Source organism: Thunnus thynnus, chromosome 6 (genome assembly GCF_963924715.1).
Source record: "Thunnus thynnus chromosome 6, fThuThy2.1, whole genome shotgun sequence".
In the NCBI taxonomy this organism is placed as follows: Eukaryota; Metazoa; Chordata; class Actinopteri; order Scombriformes; family Scombridae; genus Thunnus; species Thunnus thynnus.
The window spans coordinates 9,112,772-9,129,326 of record NC_089522.1 but is presented as its reverse complement, the minus strand read 5'-3'; the positions used below and the strand labels follow the sequence as shown (position 1 = coordinate 9,129,326).

The following is a 16,555-nucleotide window of genomic DNA, read 5'->3' as shown; positions in this document are numbered from 1 at the left end:
TAAACCAGTTTAATAAGAATCTCCATATAACATCTTATGTGTTGCTGCTGGTGGTTGTGGTGTCACCTAAACCTACATGAATGTACAAGAACTTTATTATTGACGCTTCTCCCATATAAATTTGTTACAACCAACAAACTGAAAGAAGTACAAAAGTACAAAATTGTGCATAATATATCCCACCGACAAATTTGTTTAAGGATTTGTGGATATCAATAACAAATGTGATTTTTGTAAAAATAAAAATGACACAACTACACATCTATTATATGACATCAGGCTTCTGGGAAAAAAGAGGATATTTTGACACTCAAACCAACCATTCAATTCAGCTGAAAGCCAAGAATGTAACACTGTACTATGAAAACAAAAACCCAAAAAGTTCAACAGACTCATATTATTAATTTTACTTGGAAGAGTTCACATCCATAAATCCAAATTCTCGTTTGAAGTTTTCATGATTGGATTTAGAAAGTATTTTGAGTCTCTCCAACTCATAAACAGTAAGAAGCCTTTGGCCCGTTGACTGTATCAACAAACTGAAAGTGAAGTCATGTCCTTTATGTTTTCTTTATTTTATTATGATGCCTAATTGTTTATGTTACAGCATTATTGTCACACATGTTGTAAGCGACGCTTTCTATAAGGTGAAAATAAATATATATAGGCCTATATATATTTATTATTGCCAGTATCGCGTAACAGAGCTCGAGCACCGCCACGCGGTCATCATCAGCATCGCACGTGTTCACACTGCGCGTGCTCCTGTGACACATCCGGCCGGTCCGTATCAATCGATCAGAGAGAGGAAGATGGCGGGCGAGAGTGAGCGGGGCAGGATCGGATCGATCACCGAAAAACTCGATTGGGTTTGTTTTTCCTAACTGAGCCAAACAGTCCGTAACACCGCCTGGTCCGGCAGTTTGAACTCGCAGTGAGGAGGCGATAACAAGGAGGTAATTCAGCAGCTGGTTTCTGTAAAAATGGCGCTTCTACCGAGCGAACAGAGACATCTTTCTGTGAAAACAACAACAGATGGAGGAAGGCCCGAGTCCTCGGCCCGCCATCTTCTCCCTGTGCAACATGCATGTTAAGGCACGCTAAATTAATCCCTGATAACAAAGCTACAAGGATGGAGGCATTGAAATCGATGTATTGCACTGTCAAACCAAGCTGTCAAAAGTTTTAGAGAAAAAAGTTACAGCTCTATAAAAAATATTGTCTGCTGTTTAAAAATTCAGTATTTTGTTTTTGTAGTGGTGTGGCCATCAGGACGTTAGCTGGAGCTTTATTTCATTTTGTCACTGACGTAGTTTTAGTTTCATTATTATTACGTAACGTTACTGTTGCTACATTGTGATTTTTTTTTGTTTTGCCGTCGTTAAACACCGTTTTATGTTGACATTTCGGGTGTTTTCTGATGGTGACATGTAGGAATAAGAGCCTTACAGCATCCACCCATCACCACTGTAACCAGTCACACAGCACAAAGCCATCTTCTTAAGATAAATCATGTAATTGGGAGTTTCAAACTGCCACAAAGCAAGACAAATATCAGTTTACGTTTAAAGATGATTTAAATTGTGGAATTATGGAATGTATTCATATAACTCATGGACACAACCCATAACAGGATCAGACTTAGTGCTGTCATTTAAATGCAGGTAGGTGTGACAGAAGGATGGAGTTACTCTGTTTCCTTTTTTTTTTTAAAGGGGTCAGATAGGTTTCCACTAGTCACTATGCATGAGGAATAGTGAGAAATTTGGCTACTGTTGTAACTTTAATAATGTTGGATTTTGTTTGATATGATTTTTGAAGGCTGATAATGCAATATTTCACTGATAGCCTTAATGTATCAACCTGCTGACTCTTTCCAAATGTGCCACGTATGACTTTTTGCTCGTCAGCGGTGCTCAGAGCCAGCGCCAGCCCGCCGGCCTCCATAACCATCAGAAACCCTTCAGCACGATGGAGTTCCCGTGGCACAGCGGGAAGGTTCTGGAGCAGCTTAACCGCCAGCGCAAGCAGGGCCTGCTGTGTGACTGCACATTCGTTGTAGACGGGGTTGACTTCAAGGCCCACAAAGCTGTGCTGGCGGCCTGCAGTGTCTACTTCCGCACCCTCTTCCTGGACCAGAAAGATGTGGTGCATCTGGACATCAGCAATGCAGCAGGTGGGTTCCAGTCAGGCTGTGGACTTGTGTTGCTGCGTACTTTCATATCATGTGTTTAATTGATTCTGTCTTTTTCATCTCGCATCACAACGCTTTACCTCAGTAATAGTATGTGTAGCCTAGTATCGCTGCTGTCTAACTATTGCTGATTATCATTGCAGGTTTGGGTCAGGTCCTGGAGTTTATGTACACAGCCAAGCTGAGTTTAAGTCCTCAGAACGTAGAAGACGTGCTGACTGTTGCTAACTTTCTGCAAATGCAAGAGATTGTAAATGCTTGCTCTGCGTACCAGTCGATGGCAAATCCAGCTCCGTCCCTCATAACACTGGATTTCGCTGTTGGTGAGTCCAGTCTTCACAGAGCTTTGTGAGCTATTTCAATGTAGATCTGCAGTCATTTTTCATAATTAATGCATCAATCTTCTTTACATTTTCATGTCTTTACCCTTAAATTAATAGTCATCGTCCTCAATTTCATAGTCTGTGCCCTCAATTTTACAAATGCTGTGAACGAGGTGACGAGGTTTGATGCTAATGTAGAAAGGGGGAAGATGAGGTTAACAACATTAGTTGCTTGTAATTAAATTAATTTAACAAACTTTAACCTCAACTGTCCATTTCAGCAGGATGAGGTTTCCTGTATTTGTATTAGTAAGATGTATTTCTATTCTCACTGTTGTTGGTAGGTGATATTCCACCTGCACTATAAATAAACAAGATGTCTGAGCTTAAAATTTAAAAATTCTGATAAAGTCTTTATCTGATATGATGATTATGATACATTTCATGAATTCCACATTTTGTGTAGAATTGTTCAGTGCTACTCTGGTTATCTATTGCTGTTTTTGCTGAGCCATGAACACAATCTGATCTAGATTCAACATTTTAACTTGATTCTACATTGCGAGACTTATATGCAGTAATTGTACTAAAAAAGGAACCACCTCTCCATTTTATCTTTAACAAACCAGAAGAAAAAACAGGTGAAGGAGAGCAGAGGGAGGAACTGGAGAGTGACCTGGCAGAGGTGGCGTTACAAGCAGAGGAGAGTCCTACTAGCATCCCCGCAGAGGATAACGAGCCCACAGAAAATAAGAACAGTTTGAAGGAAGACAGGGAAGACGTCTCTACTGAAACACAACAGACGGCTTCTCAGCCTAACCCCTCCAGAAACTACTCAGGCCGAGGACGACCCCCCAAAACCACACCCGTCTCTGCTCAGAAGAAGGTATCTGTAAAGAAGGAGGAGGGAAGCGCTACACAAGATGCACCTGAATATCAGGACGACCCCTCTGACGCTGACTACATGCCCAGTAAGTACATATTCATAGAAAGTCTTCTAATCTGTCCCATCAGGATGCATTACACTGGCTTTAACAGTTTATTTGACCGTTAAACTGGGAGACACTTTCTATTTATTTACAGAATCGCCTCTCAAATCTGCTGGCAGCTCATCCTACATGAGCTCTCGGGGGAGAAGAATCAGAAAACCTCCTCGACGAAACTTCCCACCTGGTGAGCAGGCTGCCCTAGTTTGCTCAACCTAAACACCCCTTTCTGCTGAGCTTTCTGCTGGTTATGAAACGTGTAGAATATCTTTATACAGGAGTGAATTCCAGACATTAAGTCAAGGAATTTGATACATTTAAAAAAAACATTTTAATATCATGTCCCGCTATATGTCCTCTGTTGTTGCACTCGTAGACAATGACTCCGAGGACGAGGGCACATCGAAGATAAAATCTAAGAAGAAGGCGGCGGAGGCGGCAGAGGTGGCCAGAGGAGAGGAGGACGACCCCGGGGAGCTCGGCGACGGGGAGGCTGATGATGAAGAGGCGGCTGCGGAAGAAGACGGTGAGGGCAGCCAGCAGGGGGAAAGTGTCGATTCCAGCAGTGAGAGAGACGGGAGACAAAGTCAGTCGGCTTGTATGAGCAGCCGATCCGAGTCGAAGCCTTACAGCTCTGTGACACACAAATGTGAGGTGAGAAATATCAAACTGTGTGCAGGAAGTGAGGGAACATAATAACTAAGTGCAGTTAGAATTTTAAACTTTAGTGTTTATGTTTTGTCAGACTGTTTTTAGCTGCTGCATGAAAGTGGATAAATGTTTTGCTGAAAGATGTGGAATAGCACCGGTCATCATCGTCACACTGATATTAAGCAGCTCCAGGCACACTCAGCTGTTTCGCTTGTTGCATCCTTCAAAGGCTTCTTCATGCAAATTTGCATTATATTACATTTGCATATGAACCTTTTGCATAATGATGTTTGTCAGCTCACTCTTTATGACGTGTTTTCTTCTCTCCAGGACTGCGGGAAGAAATTCACCCACACTGGTAATTTCAAGAGACACATGCGTATTCACACAGGAGAGAAGCCGTTCACATGTCGGGACTGCAACAAGGCTTTTTCTGACCCCGCAGCCTGTAAAGCCCACGAGAAAACACACAGGTGAATCACTTATTTTATTCAGAGACATGTAGTTTACATCTGCTCCTTTTTACTCACAGCTGCCGGGTTTCTGTCTTAAACTGAGCTTTTGTTGCCTCCCAGCCCCCTGAAGCCGTACTGCTGCTCTACTTGTGGTAAGAGCTATCGCCAGATCAGCCTGCTCAACCTGCACCGCAAGCGCCACACAGGCGAAGCACGGTACAGCTGCGAGGTGTGCGGCAAGCTCTTCACCACATCTGGCAACCTGAAACGGCACCAGCTGGTGCATAGCGGCGAGAAGCCGTACCACTGCGACTACTGTGAGAAGGCCTTCTCTGACCCCACTGCCAAAATGCGACATTTAGAGACACACGACACGGAGAAGGGCAACAAGTGTCCACACTGCGACAAACGCTTCAACCAGGTAGAGACGTGTTCACAACGTTTAGCTTTTCTGTGGATAAACAGCAGCCATAACAGCATCACTCCTTTATAAAAACATATGTGCATAAACATCTGTTTACCACAATACTATGAACATCATGCTATGATCCCAGATTTTTGAGACATCTGTTATAATATCTGTATGGTCATATTGGTATATTGGAGGTTAGGTTTATATCAAGTGTGTTAACTCCTCAACTGATTGTTGTGTGTTCTGTTTAGATAGGAAATCTGAAGGCTCACTTAAAAATCCACATCACAGACGGGCCTCTCAAGTGCAGGGAATGTGGCAAACAGTTTACCACTTCAGGTAAGAGGACAGTATGTGCCACATTTCTTGTTTTCTTCTTTTATACAGTGATCTTAACTTGTAAGAAATTAACTGAGGTCGACGTTGTTACTAAAACAATGAATGGCTCTCAGCTTCTTAACAAATAGAAATTCTTCCTATCAAAGAAACGTCCTGGTGGCATGTTTGTCCGTCAGACTAATAAAGATCAATGCAGTGTGACAGCAGAAATGAGCTCACACTTGTTAAAGCAGGAGGCACAGAACAAATCTGACAGTCTTAAAAAGGAGATTCAATCTCTTGTTTACTGTATATTTATTTAGTTTACACTCCCTCCAGTCTAGTACTGAAAGGATTAGAGAAAAGTAATCGCTATATATGAATAAAAAAAGCAAAACTTTCTCTGGTTCCAGCTTGCTGTTTTTTTTAAAATGTCTTTTTATGCTTTGTGTTTTGGATTTTGATTCAACAGATTAATTGATGATGATAATAATCTTTAGTTACCACCCTGCTGTTGTCACATGATTGCAGTTAAAGTTAGTAAGCAGCTACCAGCGCTGTTAACACAGTTACAGTTTACTTTTCATACAAACCCCCTGTTGCATGTGAGCCAATTACCTGACATGTGAGACTTTGAGGCAGGAAGGAGTTTACAAGGCGACTCTTTGTTCTCAGTGACTGACATGTAGCACAGATCCTATATGAAATATAAGGTACCGTATAATAACCTCATGACACCGACCTTTTCAGATATTTAAATGTTATTTTTACGATTCAGAAGAGAGACATAAAGTAAACATTGGCATTCATTGGTCAGATTGTACTTTTTGACTATTTTATGCGGAGCAACCACAATTCCAGCTGCTTTCAGTTAGTCTGCATGTTGGTTTAGGACAATGGACTTCTTTAGTAATTTCTTTGTTTAAAGGAATTTGTCCTAACCTTTGTGTGCTGGTGTCCGCTTTTCAGGAAATCTGAAGAGACACCTGCGGGTTCACAGTGGGGAGAAACCGTACATCTGCGTGCACTGTCAGAGAGCTTTCAGTGACCCTGGAGCTCTGCAACGGCATGAACGCATCCACACAGGTACTCTCATGACATTCAGACAGACTATACAATGTGAAGGCATATAACATATTCTCATTTTTCAATCTGAAACCTCACACGTATTATCTACATCCCACCCTAGTGAGACACTTAATTCATGTTTTTCAGGAGAAAAGCCTTGTGTCTGTCTAACCTGTGGCAAGGCCTTCACCCAGGCCAGCTCCCTCATCGCTCACGTCCGCCAGCACACTGGAGAGAAACCCTATGTGTGTGATCGCTGCGGTAAAAGGTCAGATTGGCACAGCAGAGCAGATAAATCTGTTATCTGCTCTTTATTCAAACTCATTTGTTTCTGGGGAATATAACTTGATATTATCCAACAAGGAGGTTTCAACACACTCAATAATTAATGTACTGATAGAAAATTCAAAGTACCTTCCAGTTCCAAGGTCCATTTATCCAAATTACAACTCTCAGTGGGCGACTAATATTTGTGAACTAAACCTAAAGAGGAATGTACTGTATCTTATCTTTCTCTCTGGACAGGTTTGTGCAGTCCAGTCAACTGGCTAATCACATTCGACATCACGACAACGTCCGCCCACACAAGTGTCAGATGTGCAACAAGGCATTTGTCAACGTGGGAGATCTGTCAAAGCACATCATCATTCACACAGGTAAAACTAGAGTCAGTTAAATGTGGAGCTCCGGGTTGATGGGAGAAATAAGGAGACCACCTTTCACCTGATGAGTCTTCTTTGCCATCTTGCTGTCTTAGGGGAGAAACCCTTCCTGTGTGACAAATGTGGCCGAGGGTTCAACCGGGTGGACAATCTGCGCTCCCATGTCAAGACCGTCCACCACGGCAAGGCCGGCATGAAGCGGCTGGTGGTAGCTGGGGGCAGCGCAGACGAGGGGGCTGATGGGTGTGCCGGGGCATCCACCTCTGACAGCGAGATCAACATAGTAACCGTCACCACAGAGGACATTGTCACCCTGGCAACAGAGGCCCTGGCAGCCAGTGCTGTAGCTCAGCTGACAGGTCAGACAGCATCTTCAGGGCGGTGTTCAGTGATTTTTTGGGGGGGAAATATATAATATCTTGGCTAAGAACCTGACAAATGCTGCAGATAACATCCTGCACCTCTGTAGATGATAAAAGAAGCAAAGAAGGATCAGGCGGTGATTGTTTATCTTGTGTCATGTGTCTGTTTATAGTAGTGCCAGTGGCTGCTTCACTGTCTGCAGATGAGACTGAGGCTTTGAAAGCTGAAATCACCAAGGCAGTAGAGAAAGTGCAGGAAGCAGGTAAGACTCACTATAAAACTCACTATATGAACTCAAACATCTGTATTTACTGGAATGGAACTCATCACAGAGCCTGTTTGCTAAAATGGTGCCGCAGTATTATTATCATCTATCAACACATTTAATAGAAACAACTATATTTTATATATCTCATTGGTTTCCTGAAAACAATCTTGTTAATATTTTATCTCTGTCATGTTTTAAGCCACTATGGTATGGTTTAGACATATTAGGCAGAAATATTGTTGAATATAAATTATTGTAAATGGGCTAAAATATGCCAAAATACAAGTATAACAGAAGATAACTTGATGGGATTAGAATTTTGAACGGTGTAGTTGCTGTGATAATTTGTTACATATTTCCAAATGTGAATATGATATCACATATTGCTGTGTTTAGTTTTATTGTAAGCCAGAGCACTGAAACACACACAGGTTTTCAGTCCTTTCAGGTGGAAAATTCTAACATTAAATGGAACAAGAAATGTGAATGGCTTACTTTGTTTGTCAACTCTTCTTCTATTTCCAGACCCCAACACCCAGATCCTCTACGCTTGTGATTCATGTGGCGATAAATTCTTGGACGCCAGTTCCCTAGCTCAGCATGTACGCATCCACACAGCTCAGGCGTTGGTCATGTTTCAGGCAGATTCAGACTTCTATCAGTACACCACAGCCACTACTGCCGAGGGGGATACTGCCACAACGTGGCAACCCACAGCTGAACAGGTCATCCAGGAAGGGGAGCTCATTTTCCGTACCCAGGATGGAGAGGGAGAAGCAGAAGGAGGGATGATGGGGGAGACACAAGAACAAGGGGAAGGGGAAGGAGGAGGGGTGATTCATGAGAAGGAGAGAGTGGATGGAGATGTGGAAAGCAACAGTGAGCTCCAGACAGAGGAAAAAGATGAAGCTGCAGCAGAGGTAGAAGAAGAAAAAGAAGAGGAGATGGAGTGTGAGAGTCAGGCGTAGTGGGGCACACTTTTGAAGGGCAAATGAAATATTGTTTGTAATAGAAATCTAATTTAAACAGGAGGAGGAAGTGCAAGAAATAAACTGAGGTAATGAGCCTCAGCATCCCATGACGTTAAAAATAAATCTTACTGGATTCATAACATGCAGCACTTTTTAAACAATGTTATCTTAATCTTAGGATTTCTGGTCATTAATAACGTTTTTCACAGTCCTAATCCAGCAAACAAAGTGAGATCCAGTGATTTATATTGTTGCAAATCCTTTCAGAGATGGTTATACTACTTTGCATAGTTTCTTTATTTTTAGACTGAAATGCAGGACTGTGCATTGTCCTTTGTATAAAACATGTAGATCCCAATTCTGTCTTACCTAAAATAACTTAAAGACTTGTCTGTGTTATTTTTCCATTTCACTCTGATAAGATGTATACATTTTCCTTGAACAGTCCAAATATTTTACTGTGCTTAGTTGAAGTATTTTCATGGAAAGCACATACAGAGATTATTTACATGAACATGTATATGGGTACTAAAGATTTAAGAGTGGGGGTAGATTATCACCTCCTCATTTTTCCAGATGTGGGATGTCATGTGTTCTTGCTCTGGCAAATATTGTAAATGCTGTGTATGTATATTTGTATATTTGTTATGTATCCTCTAAAAAAAAGTCTTAACACCTCTGTTAAAAGCTAAAAGTAAATATAGATGGTGATGACAAACTGGTTAACAATTCTAAGTTTCACATTGATACCATGACAGCTTTTTTTCTTGTATTGCAGTGAACTTGTCACCTCGGAAATTATGATGCAATGTGATGACAGTTCCATGTCACCAATATTTTATGTCATTGTTTTGTCTCCTTAAATTAACACCTGCAAGATGCTTAGATATGCTTAGATATCACTAACATCGCTCGGACCTGCTGGCAGCCATCATCAGATCAATAAAGAATCATCACACAGTCTGACCAGTCTTGTGTTGTGCTATTACTTTTATAAAAACAGTAACAATTGTATGTCACTTGTTTCTTTAATGTTTACATCGCTCATGAAATTCCTAGAATAACATGGAGTTTTGAAAGGTGCGTTTCTAGCTCAGAAAGTAAGGAAATGTGTAAATGCAGGAACATTTCAGAGGTTTTACACATTCATTGTAATTAAATGATTGTTTTGAGCCAAACTAGTGGCAGTCAGGCTGCATCAGTGTAGATAAACACTTATAGTAAGAGCTTATTATTATGCATCCATGACTTCAACTCAACTAAATCTCAATTAAATATGGTAAAGATTTTTATTGCAATTTCAAAGGATAGTATTCTATGAGTCAGTAGTATAATAAAACTTTGATCCTATTGGTGGAGCGGCAGCCAGGGCGACGCGTTCTTGTCTGTGATTGGTTGGATCTCGGGGTCAAAGTTAAGTCGACTGCTAACGCTGACGTCGACTTCTGCAGCAAAATGGCCTCGTTGACAGCAGCCGTGCAGACGAACCGGTCCGGATCTACATCCTCGTCCACAAAACGGACCGGAATGATGTCTCAAATATTTTTCGGCATCATTGTCTTTGTATGTTTATCGTCAGTCTCCAGGGTGAACTGTGCTTTGGCTGACGGGAAGACGTTGGTTTTGCTGGACAACCTCAACATCAGAGACAGCCATTCAATCTTCTTCCGCAGTCTGGCAGGTCTGTGCGAGATTTGTGATGTTTTCATTCAGAAATATTCTTTCAGAACATTTGCTGTATTGACAATGAACTGCTTTCTGGCAGGAAACAGAGAGCCTCTGGGCTCTTTGCAATGAGCTTTATGTTGCACAGAAAGGCTGCTAACATTAGCTTAGCTTCGATATGTTCGCTGTGCCAGACTTCATTCATGTCTTTGATAGTTCATATATCTATAACTAAAATATGGCAGTCAGACGTGCTTCTTAACGTAAACTTACAATGTATTGAATCGATACGGGGCTACTCTTTATTTCGCTCTATTCCAGTACACCAAATAGTTGTTTATATATTATTCTTTCCTTCTTCCTTTATTAGCATCCCCATTAGCACTAGCATAAGCATTGGCTAGTCTTCCTGTGCTCCACCACACATACATCCATACACACCATAAGCACATGAACACAAACAAACCAGCTCATCTAATTGAATTGAAAATCAAGTACATACAGAGGAGAAACTAAATTGTCATTCTTTCAGCAGAATATGAAAGCTAAACACAAAATTATAAATCAATCAAAATTCTGTAAGAATTCATTGGAAACTCTTCATACAAATAAATAGTTATTCTTAATAAACGTAAATTCTCATCTGATGACATTCATAAATTATATATTTATCCATCTTACGCTTTCACACATTTAATTTCAAGAAGACCGGTATGAGAATACATAACACATTCTCTGCATATAAGTGATTTCTACTTTCACCCAGGTTTACATTTTATTTCTTAAACCATTTTCCCCTAGTTTACACACACACAATTCAATTCTGGTTCCTGATATATTTGGAGATACTGTTTTAACAAATATTTTAACCGATCTTTAGTATTTTCCTGAATAATATGCACTGGCAATGAATTCCACCTGACCATGGCTCTGTACACAACTGTTTTATACTTGTTTTCATTTTAGGCAACGTGAGCCTATAAAATAATTTCAACAGTCATCTCCAATCAAAGATTAAATTATGCCCGATGCATTTGATGGAGGGAACATTAGAATAGCCTTTTATATTTATATGTATATTTTAACATACACAAGGCTGTTAACAGGGTTTCATATTGGTGTCCTATATTATTAATTCACTTGTTATCATACCATCATTTCTTGCCATTATGCTTATTAGACTTGTCATCAGGTACATTATGTAGTGAGTGAAATCCAACTTTCCCATTTGAGCAGTAGAATTTAACATGACAGGCTGGCTGACATTAATCTTGATAAAGGGGGTTTATACTGTGCATAATAAGTTGTGGGACCAGTGATAAAGAACACATCAATGATTTGGAAAATATACCTTTATAAAATACTGGTGGTGTCACTTGACAGAGATTGTAAAACTGTGATATCACATATTTGATGAGTAATAATTTCAGTGCATGCAGACTGTTAATGGTGCATGTTCAAGTTACTGCAAACATGCACGACAAGCATGTCATTGTTTCAGTGCTGCTGATAACTTATCTTTCCTTTTCAGATCGTGGCTTTGACCTCACATTCAAGACAGCTGATGACCCCTCCCTGTCTCTGATCAAATATGGCCAGTTCCTGTACGACCATTTAATCATCTTTTCACCATCGGTTGAGGGTAAATTTCACATTCTCAATTCAAAATCAAGTAAACTGTTTTTTTTTAAACTATTATTATTATGGCTTGTGTTTGCCTTGTTGGAACAATCAATACAAAATAATTATTTTTGGTCATTTGCAGACTTTGGAGGAAATATAAATGTGGAGACTATCACATCCTTCATCGATGGTGGAGGCAACGTCCTGGTTGCTGCCAATTCAGATATTGGTCAGTTGATTTCCAACAGCTCTTGCTGTAATATTATATAAAATACAATAATAATGTCCTATATTAATGCTCTTCTACTGTTACACAGGTGACCCTCTGAGGGAGCTGGGTAGTGAGTGTGGCATTGAGTTTGACGAGGAGAAGACTGGTGTCATTGACCATCACAACTATGATGTCTCTGATCCTGGAGAGGTAAACTAACTGGTGTTCAGACAGCAGGCACATCCAGTTTATTTCACAAATCCAATCTTTAGCACTGACACAAGTGATCCTTCTTGTCTCCAGCACACCCTGATCGTTGCTGACCCAGAGAACCTGCTGAAAGCTCCCACTATCGTCGGCAAACCCACCAATAAACCTGTTTTATTCAAGGGTGTTGGGTAAGCACAACTTGACATGACTAAATGGCAACAAGATTTTCACTGTACCACATGTAACTCAAAATGACAATAATCAACTGAATCTGAGCTTAGATTTGATCACAATTATTTGTCTTGGTTTTTAAGTGTATTACTGCACTTCTCCACCCAAATATTCAGTATGTTGTTACTGTTTCCCAAAGTAGCACCAGTAAAAACAGTGATTCACTGTTTTACTCATCCTTGTTTACAAATGTTAAATAATGACCACATTAAATAAAAGACATACTGTTGTATTACTTTAAGCAGCTACCAGCTACCCACTTCACAGAACATTTACTGAACTTGGCTGTAGCAGAGACTCGTGTAGGAAGAGCCAACATTTGATTTTGCACCTGTTGAGTAATGTTTGAAGATTCATTGCATTACTCACTACAAACTATATAAAATTTGACTAACCTGCCATATCACCCTTTTTCCAGCATGGTGGCAGACCCAGAGAACCCCCTTGTCCTGGACATCCTCACTGGCTCTTCAACCTCCTACTCCTTTTTCCCTGACAGACCCATCTCTCAGGTAACAAAGAACTGTATCCGCATAATATAATGACCCTCCTACTGTATGTCCTAAGCTTGATAAAGAGTATCTTATATGCTGAAGTTCTGTCAGGCCTCCACAAGATATGAAAGTGTGAATTTAACTACTGGAGGCTTGGATGGATATTCTATTTATGTTCTTCATCTGTAGCTAAGCTTCGGAAATGCAGTGTCTGGGTGGAACACAAACCGTAGATGGCATTATATTCTCTGTACTAGAAATTACCAACAGAAGATTAAACTTTGTTTGTTTTGTCTCTGACTAATTACTATTTTTTTGATCTTTCCAGTATCCCCATGCTGTTGGAAAGAACACCTTGCTGATCGCCGGCCTGCAGGCCAGAAACAACGCCAGAGTGGTTTTCAGCGGCTCCCTGGAGTTCTTCAGCGACGCCTTCTTCAACTCAGCTGTGCAGAAGGCCACGCCTGGCTCCCAGAGGTAACACTAGGCCTCACTGTTACATCATATGACTCCTCTTTCTATCTCATGGATCCTATTACAGCTTCCAGTTACAAAATCAGAACTGTCATCAGTGACATCCTGGTTACTGTCAGTTTTCTTTTTCCCATGTTAACAGGTGCTCTGTTACCGGTTTATGGCAGGTGTTTGGAAGTTCTCATAGTTCAGTGTTTTAAATGTTGCCTTAAACCTGCAGCTTTGTGCATTTTAAAACACTTCTCTCTGGTGAGAAATGTCCCCAGTTGTGCATACATTTGAACTCCTTAAGTTAATTTGTAGAAGGAAAGTATTTTTGGATTGGTTTTTTTAAATCAATTGTTTATTACATTTAAAAATCTGTGTAGTTAAGCTGTAATGTGTAAGACTGTAAGGACTGTTGAACAACATCATGGATTTTGCCAATGGGATTTTAAAGGCCGACTCTGTCTGTCTGCTGTTATTTTTTGTAATTGGCAGTATTTTAAAATGTAGACATTTTCATGTTTCCAAACTGAACCTGCACAAAGAAAACTAAATGAGGAAAGTTTTCAGAATAATTTAAAGGACCAGTAGGATTTAGCAGGATCTATTTGCAGAAATGGAATATAATATTCATAAGTATGTAACTAGTGTATAATCACCTAAAACTAAGAATTGTTGTGTTTTTGTTACCTTAGAATGAGCCATTTATATCTACATAGGTAGTGGGTCCTCTTCCACGGGGCCCGCCATGTTGTACCGCCATGTGCGTACAGTAACCCAGAACGGACAAACCAAAAACTGGCTCTAGAGAGGACCTTGTGCGTTTTTCACGAGTTTCGCGGCCACCATAGGTTCTCTCACACACTTTGAAAGGGAGGGATATTCAGTTGGTTGCAATCTGCAACTTCACCGCTAGATGCCACTAAATCCTACACACTGCACCTTTAAAGCTGCTCCACATGTGTAGTGTCAGTGTACATTTATTCTTATCCTCCTACTGACAAACAGTAAAATATTGATTAATTCTTTGCACTGTATCAAACAAACTGCGTCCCATCAGAGGACTCACCGGACTATTCTAAGATTCAGTATTGTCAAGTTATTAGTCTGCTGTGGTTTAACCCTCCTCTTGTCTTGTGGTCTCTGGTAGGCACGAGCAGACAGGGAACAGGGAGCTGGCTGAGGCTCTGTCTCGCTGGGTGTTTAAGGAGGCCGGAGTCCTGAGGGTGGGAGCCGTTACCCATCATCCCGTGGGAGAGAGCACTCCCCCTGCAGCATACACCATCACCGATCTTGTGGTGAGTTTAAAGTGTTTTCGTGTAGAAGAACAATCTTCACCCTGAAGATGTTTGCTTTTAGTCTGAATGACATGCTTTGTATTTAACTTGTATTTCTCAATTGGTGTAAAACCTTCATGCAGGAGTACAGCATTGTCATTGAGATGCTTTCTGAGGGCCGCTGGGTTCCTTTCGACGGAGACGATATTCAGCTTGAGTTTGTGAGGATCGATCCCTTCGTCAGGACTTACCTCAAGAAAAATGGTATGTTGCTGTGGTTATAAAACAATCAACAACAAAATATGCTTACTTTTTAATTCACTTCAGTTAAAGCTTACAATTTAAATGTGTAACATCTGTATTATTTTGGGGGGAATGAGCTGTACACATCTTTGTAGTCACAAACTATAAATGCTGTGTTGTATTTCTACCAGGAGGTAAATACAGCGTCCAGTTCAAGCTGCCTGATGTGTACGGAGTCTTCCAGTTCAAGGTGGACTACAACCGTCTGGGATACACACACCTCTACTCCTCCACTCAGGTCAGTTCACCAGAATCCTTCACTTGTGCAAACCCAAATAAAAACCGTGGTATGGTTGCTGTTTGGAGATCTCTATGCACAGACAAGTGACAAGTGAAAATATAGAGAAAATAATACTAGAAAATAAATCATTTAGAGTTTATTTACCCTTTTTTATTAAATGAAAATGATAGATGGGATGTGTTTTGGTTACATATCCTTATCCTTAGAGCCAGTACAGGTTCTCTGTTTTTTTTTTTTTTTCAATATCCCATGTTTTTTCTGTCATCGCTTGACCAGTAGGATAATCTCCCAAAACCTTAGTGTATTATTAGTTTACTTAATGATTACTGTGGACTGTAAGAGCTTCTCCTTGTTTATAATGCATTTAACCACCACGCTCTGATGCATGACGAGCTAACTTCTACAATCGTGTTCTTTTACCACAGGTATCGGTGCGTCCCCTCCAGCACACTCAGTACGAGCGCTTCATCCCATCAGCCTTCCCATACTATGCCAGCGTCTTCTCCATGATGACCGGACTCTTTGTCTTCAGCATAGTCTTCCTGCACATGAAAGAGAAGGAGAAGTCAGACTAATGCAGAGAAACAACAGGGAAGGAGAAACAAGATTACACAATTGAACTTGAGGTGTGAAGAGTTGAAATTGAATGTCTTCATGAGTCTTCACACAGGGACTTGGACTGCAGTCCTCCATTAAAAAAAAAATACAGTTCAGTTTCTGTTCGGGTGCAAGGGCACTCAGGTAATTGGGTTTTGAGGCCAAAGGGGACTGGTTGTAATGCAGTGGTCGGGTTTCTTTTTTTTTTTTTTTTTTTTTTTTTGTACTTCATCAATCACTCAAAGGCCTGTATATGTTCTGAATTCAGTCAGCGTTTGTATAAAATTGCTTTACATTTGATAAAATTATCAAATAAGTAGAGTACTTGCCTTGGAATGTGAAATCATGCCTCCATTAAATTTTGACCCCTACTTTCATAATTGGGAAAGGTTATTGTGGTAACTACATGCACTGAATATGCCAACTGTTGATTTGTTTTGATAAGTTTTAAGTGTGTTTCCAAAAAGTCGAAGTCATCTAAAACAATAAAATACTGACATTCCACTCAATAGTAGTTCTTGTCCTCTGTGACATAATTGTGCTATTGTGCCCAGGTGCATGCAGGTGTACCTA

The 16,555-nt window shown here is 40.5% G+C and overlaps 2 protein-coding genes across 4 annotated transcripts; both read left to right on the top strand.

Moving 5' to 3' along the window:
* Positions 1-771: 771 nt before the first annotated feature.
* Positions 772-9,637, top strand: zbtb17 (zinc finger and BTB domain containing 17). Of its 3 annotated transcripts, none has more exons than XM_067591581.1 (15): positions 772-956; positions 1,911-2,176; positions 2,338-2,517; positions 3,147-3,488; positions 3,601-3,690; positions 3,880-4,157; positions 4,485-4,627; positions 4,730-5,030; positions 5,273-5,360; positions 6,309-6,425; positions 6,555-6,675; positions 6,933-7,063; positions 7,165-7,428; positions 7,605-7,694; positions 8,226-9,637. In XM_067591581.1, exons 2-15 carry the CDS (start codon positions 1,972-1,974, stop codon positions 8,666-8,668), a joined length of 2,793 nt encoding a protein of 930 aa, XP_067447682.1. In that variant the 5' UTR covers positions 772-956; positions 1,911-1,971; the 3' UTR covers positions 8,669-9,637. The 3 variants fall into 3 exon arrangements, with proteins under 3 accessions (XP_067447682.1, XP_067447681.1, XP_067447680.1); XM_067591580.1 differs by lacking the exon at positions 772-956 and adding an exon at positions 1,007-1,664 and having other exon boundaries at positions 3,150-3,488; XM_067591579.1 differs by lacking the exon at positions 772-956 and adding an exon at positions 1,008-1,664.
* Positions 9,638-10,096: 459 nt separating this feature from the next.
* Positions 10,097-16,491, top strand: ddost (dolichyl-diphosphooligosaccharide--protein glycosyltransferase subunit (non-catalytic)). Its single transcript, XM_067591578.1, has 11 exons — positions 10,097-10,352; positions 11,868-11,978; positions 12,102-12,188; positions 12,277-12,380; positions 12,474-12,568; positions 13,030-13,123; positions 13,434-13,582; positions 14,715-14,862; positions 14,985-15,105; positions 15,276-15,382; positions 15,811-16,491. Exons 1-11 carry the CDS (start codon positions 10,127-10,129, stop codon positions 15,958-15,960), a joined length of 1,392 nt encoding a protein of 463 aa, XP_067447679.1. The 5' UTR covers positions 10,097-10,126; the 3' UTR covers positions 15,961-16,491.
* The last annotated feature ends 64 nt before the right edge of the window (positions 16,492-16,555 follow it).

Excerpts from the sequence above, each read along its gene's own strand:
- zbtb17 (XM_067591579.1), top strand. The coding sequence starts at position 1,597 with ATGTATTCATATAACTCATGGACACAACCCATAACAGGATCAGACTTA. Across the intron at positions 1,665-1,910 it reads GTGCTGTCATTTAAATGCAG|CGGTGCTCAGAGCCAGCGCC; the intron begins GTAGGTGTGACA and ends TTTGCTCGTCAG. Across the intron at positions 2,518-3,146 it reads AACACTGGATTTCGCTGTTG|AAGAAAAAACAGGTGAAGGA; the intron begins GTGAGTCCAGTC and ends TTAACAAACCAG.
- ddost (XM_067591578.1), top strand. The coding sequence starts at position 10,127 with ATGGCCTCGTTGACAGCAGCCGTGCAGACGAACCGGTCCGGATCTACA. Across the intron at positions 13,583-14,714 it reads GCCACGCCTGGCTCCCAGAG|GCACGAGCAGACAGGGAACA; the intron begins GTAACACTAGGC and ends GGTCTCTGGTAG. Across the intron at positions 14,863-14,984 it reads ACACCATCACCGATCTTGTG|GAGTACAGCATTGTCATTGA; the intron begins GTGAGTTTAAAG and ends ACCTTCATGCAG.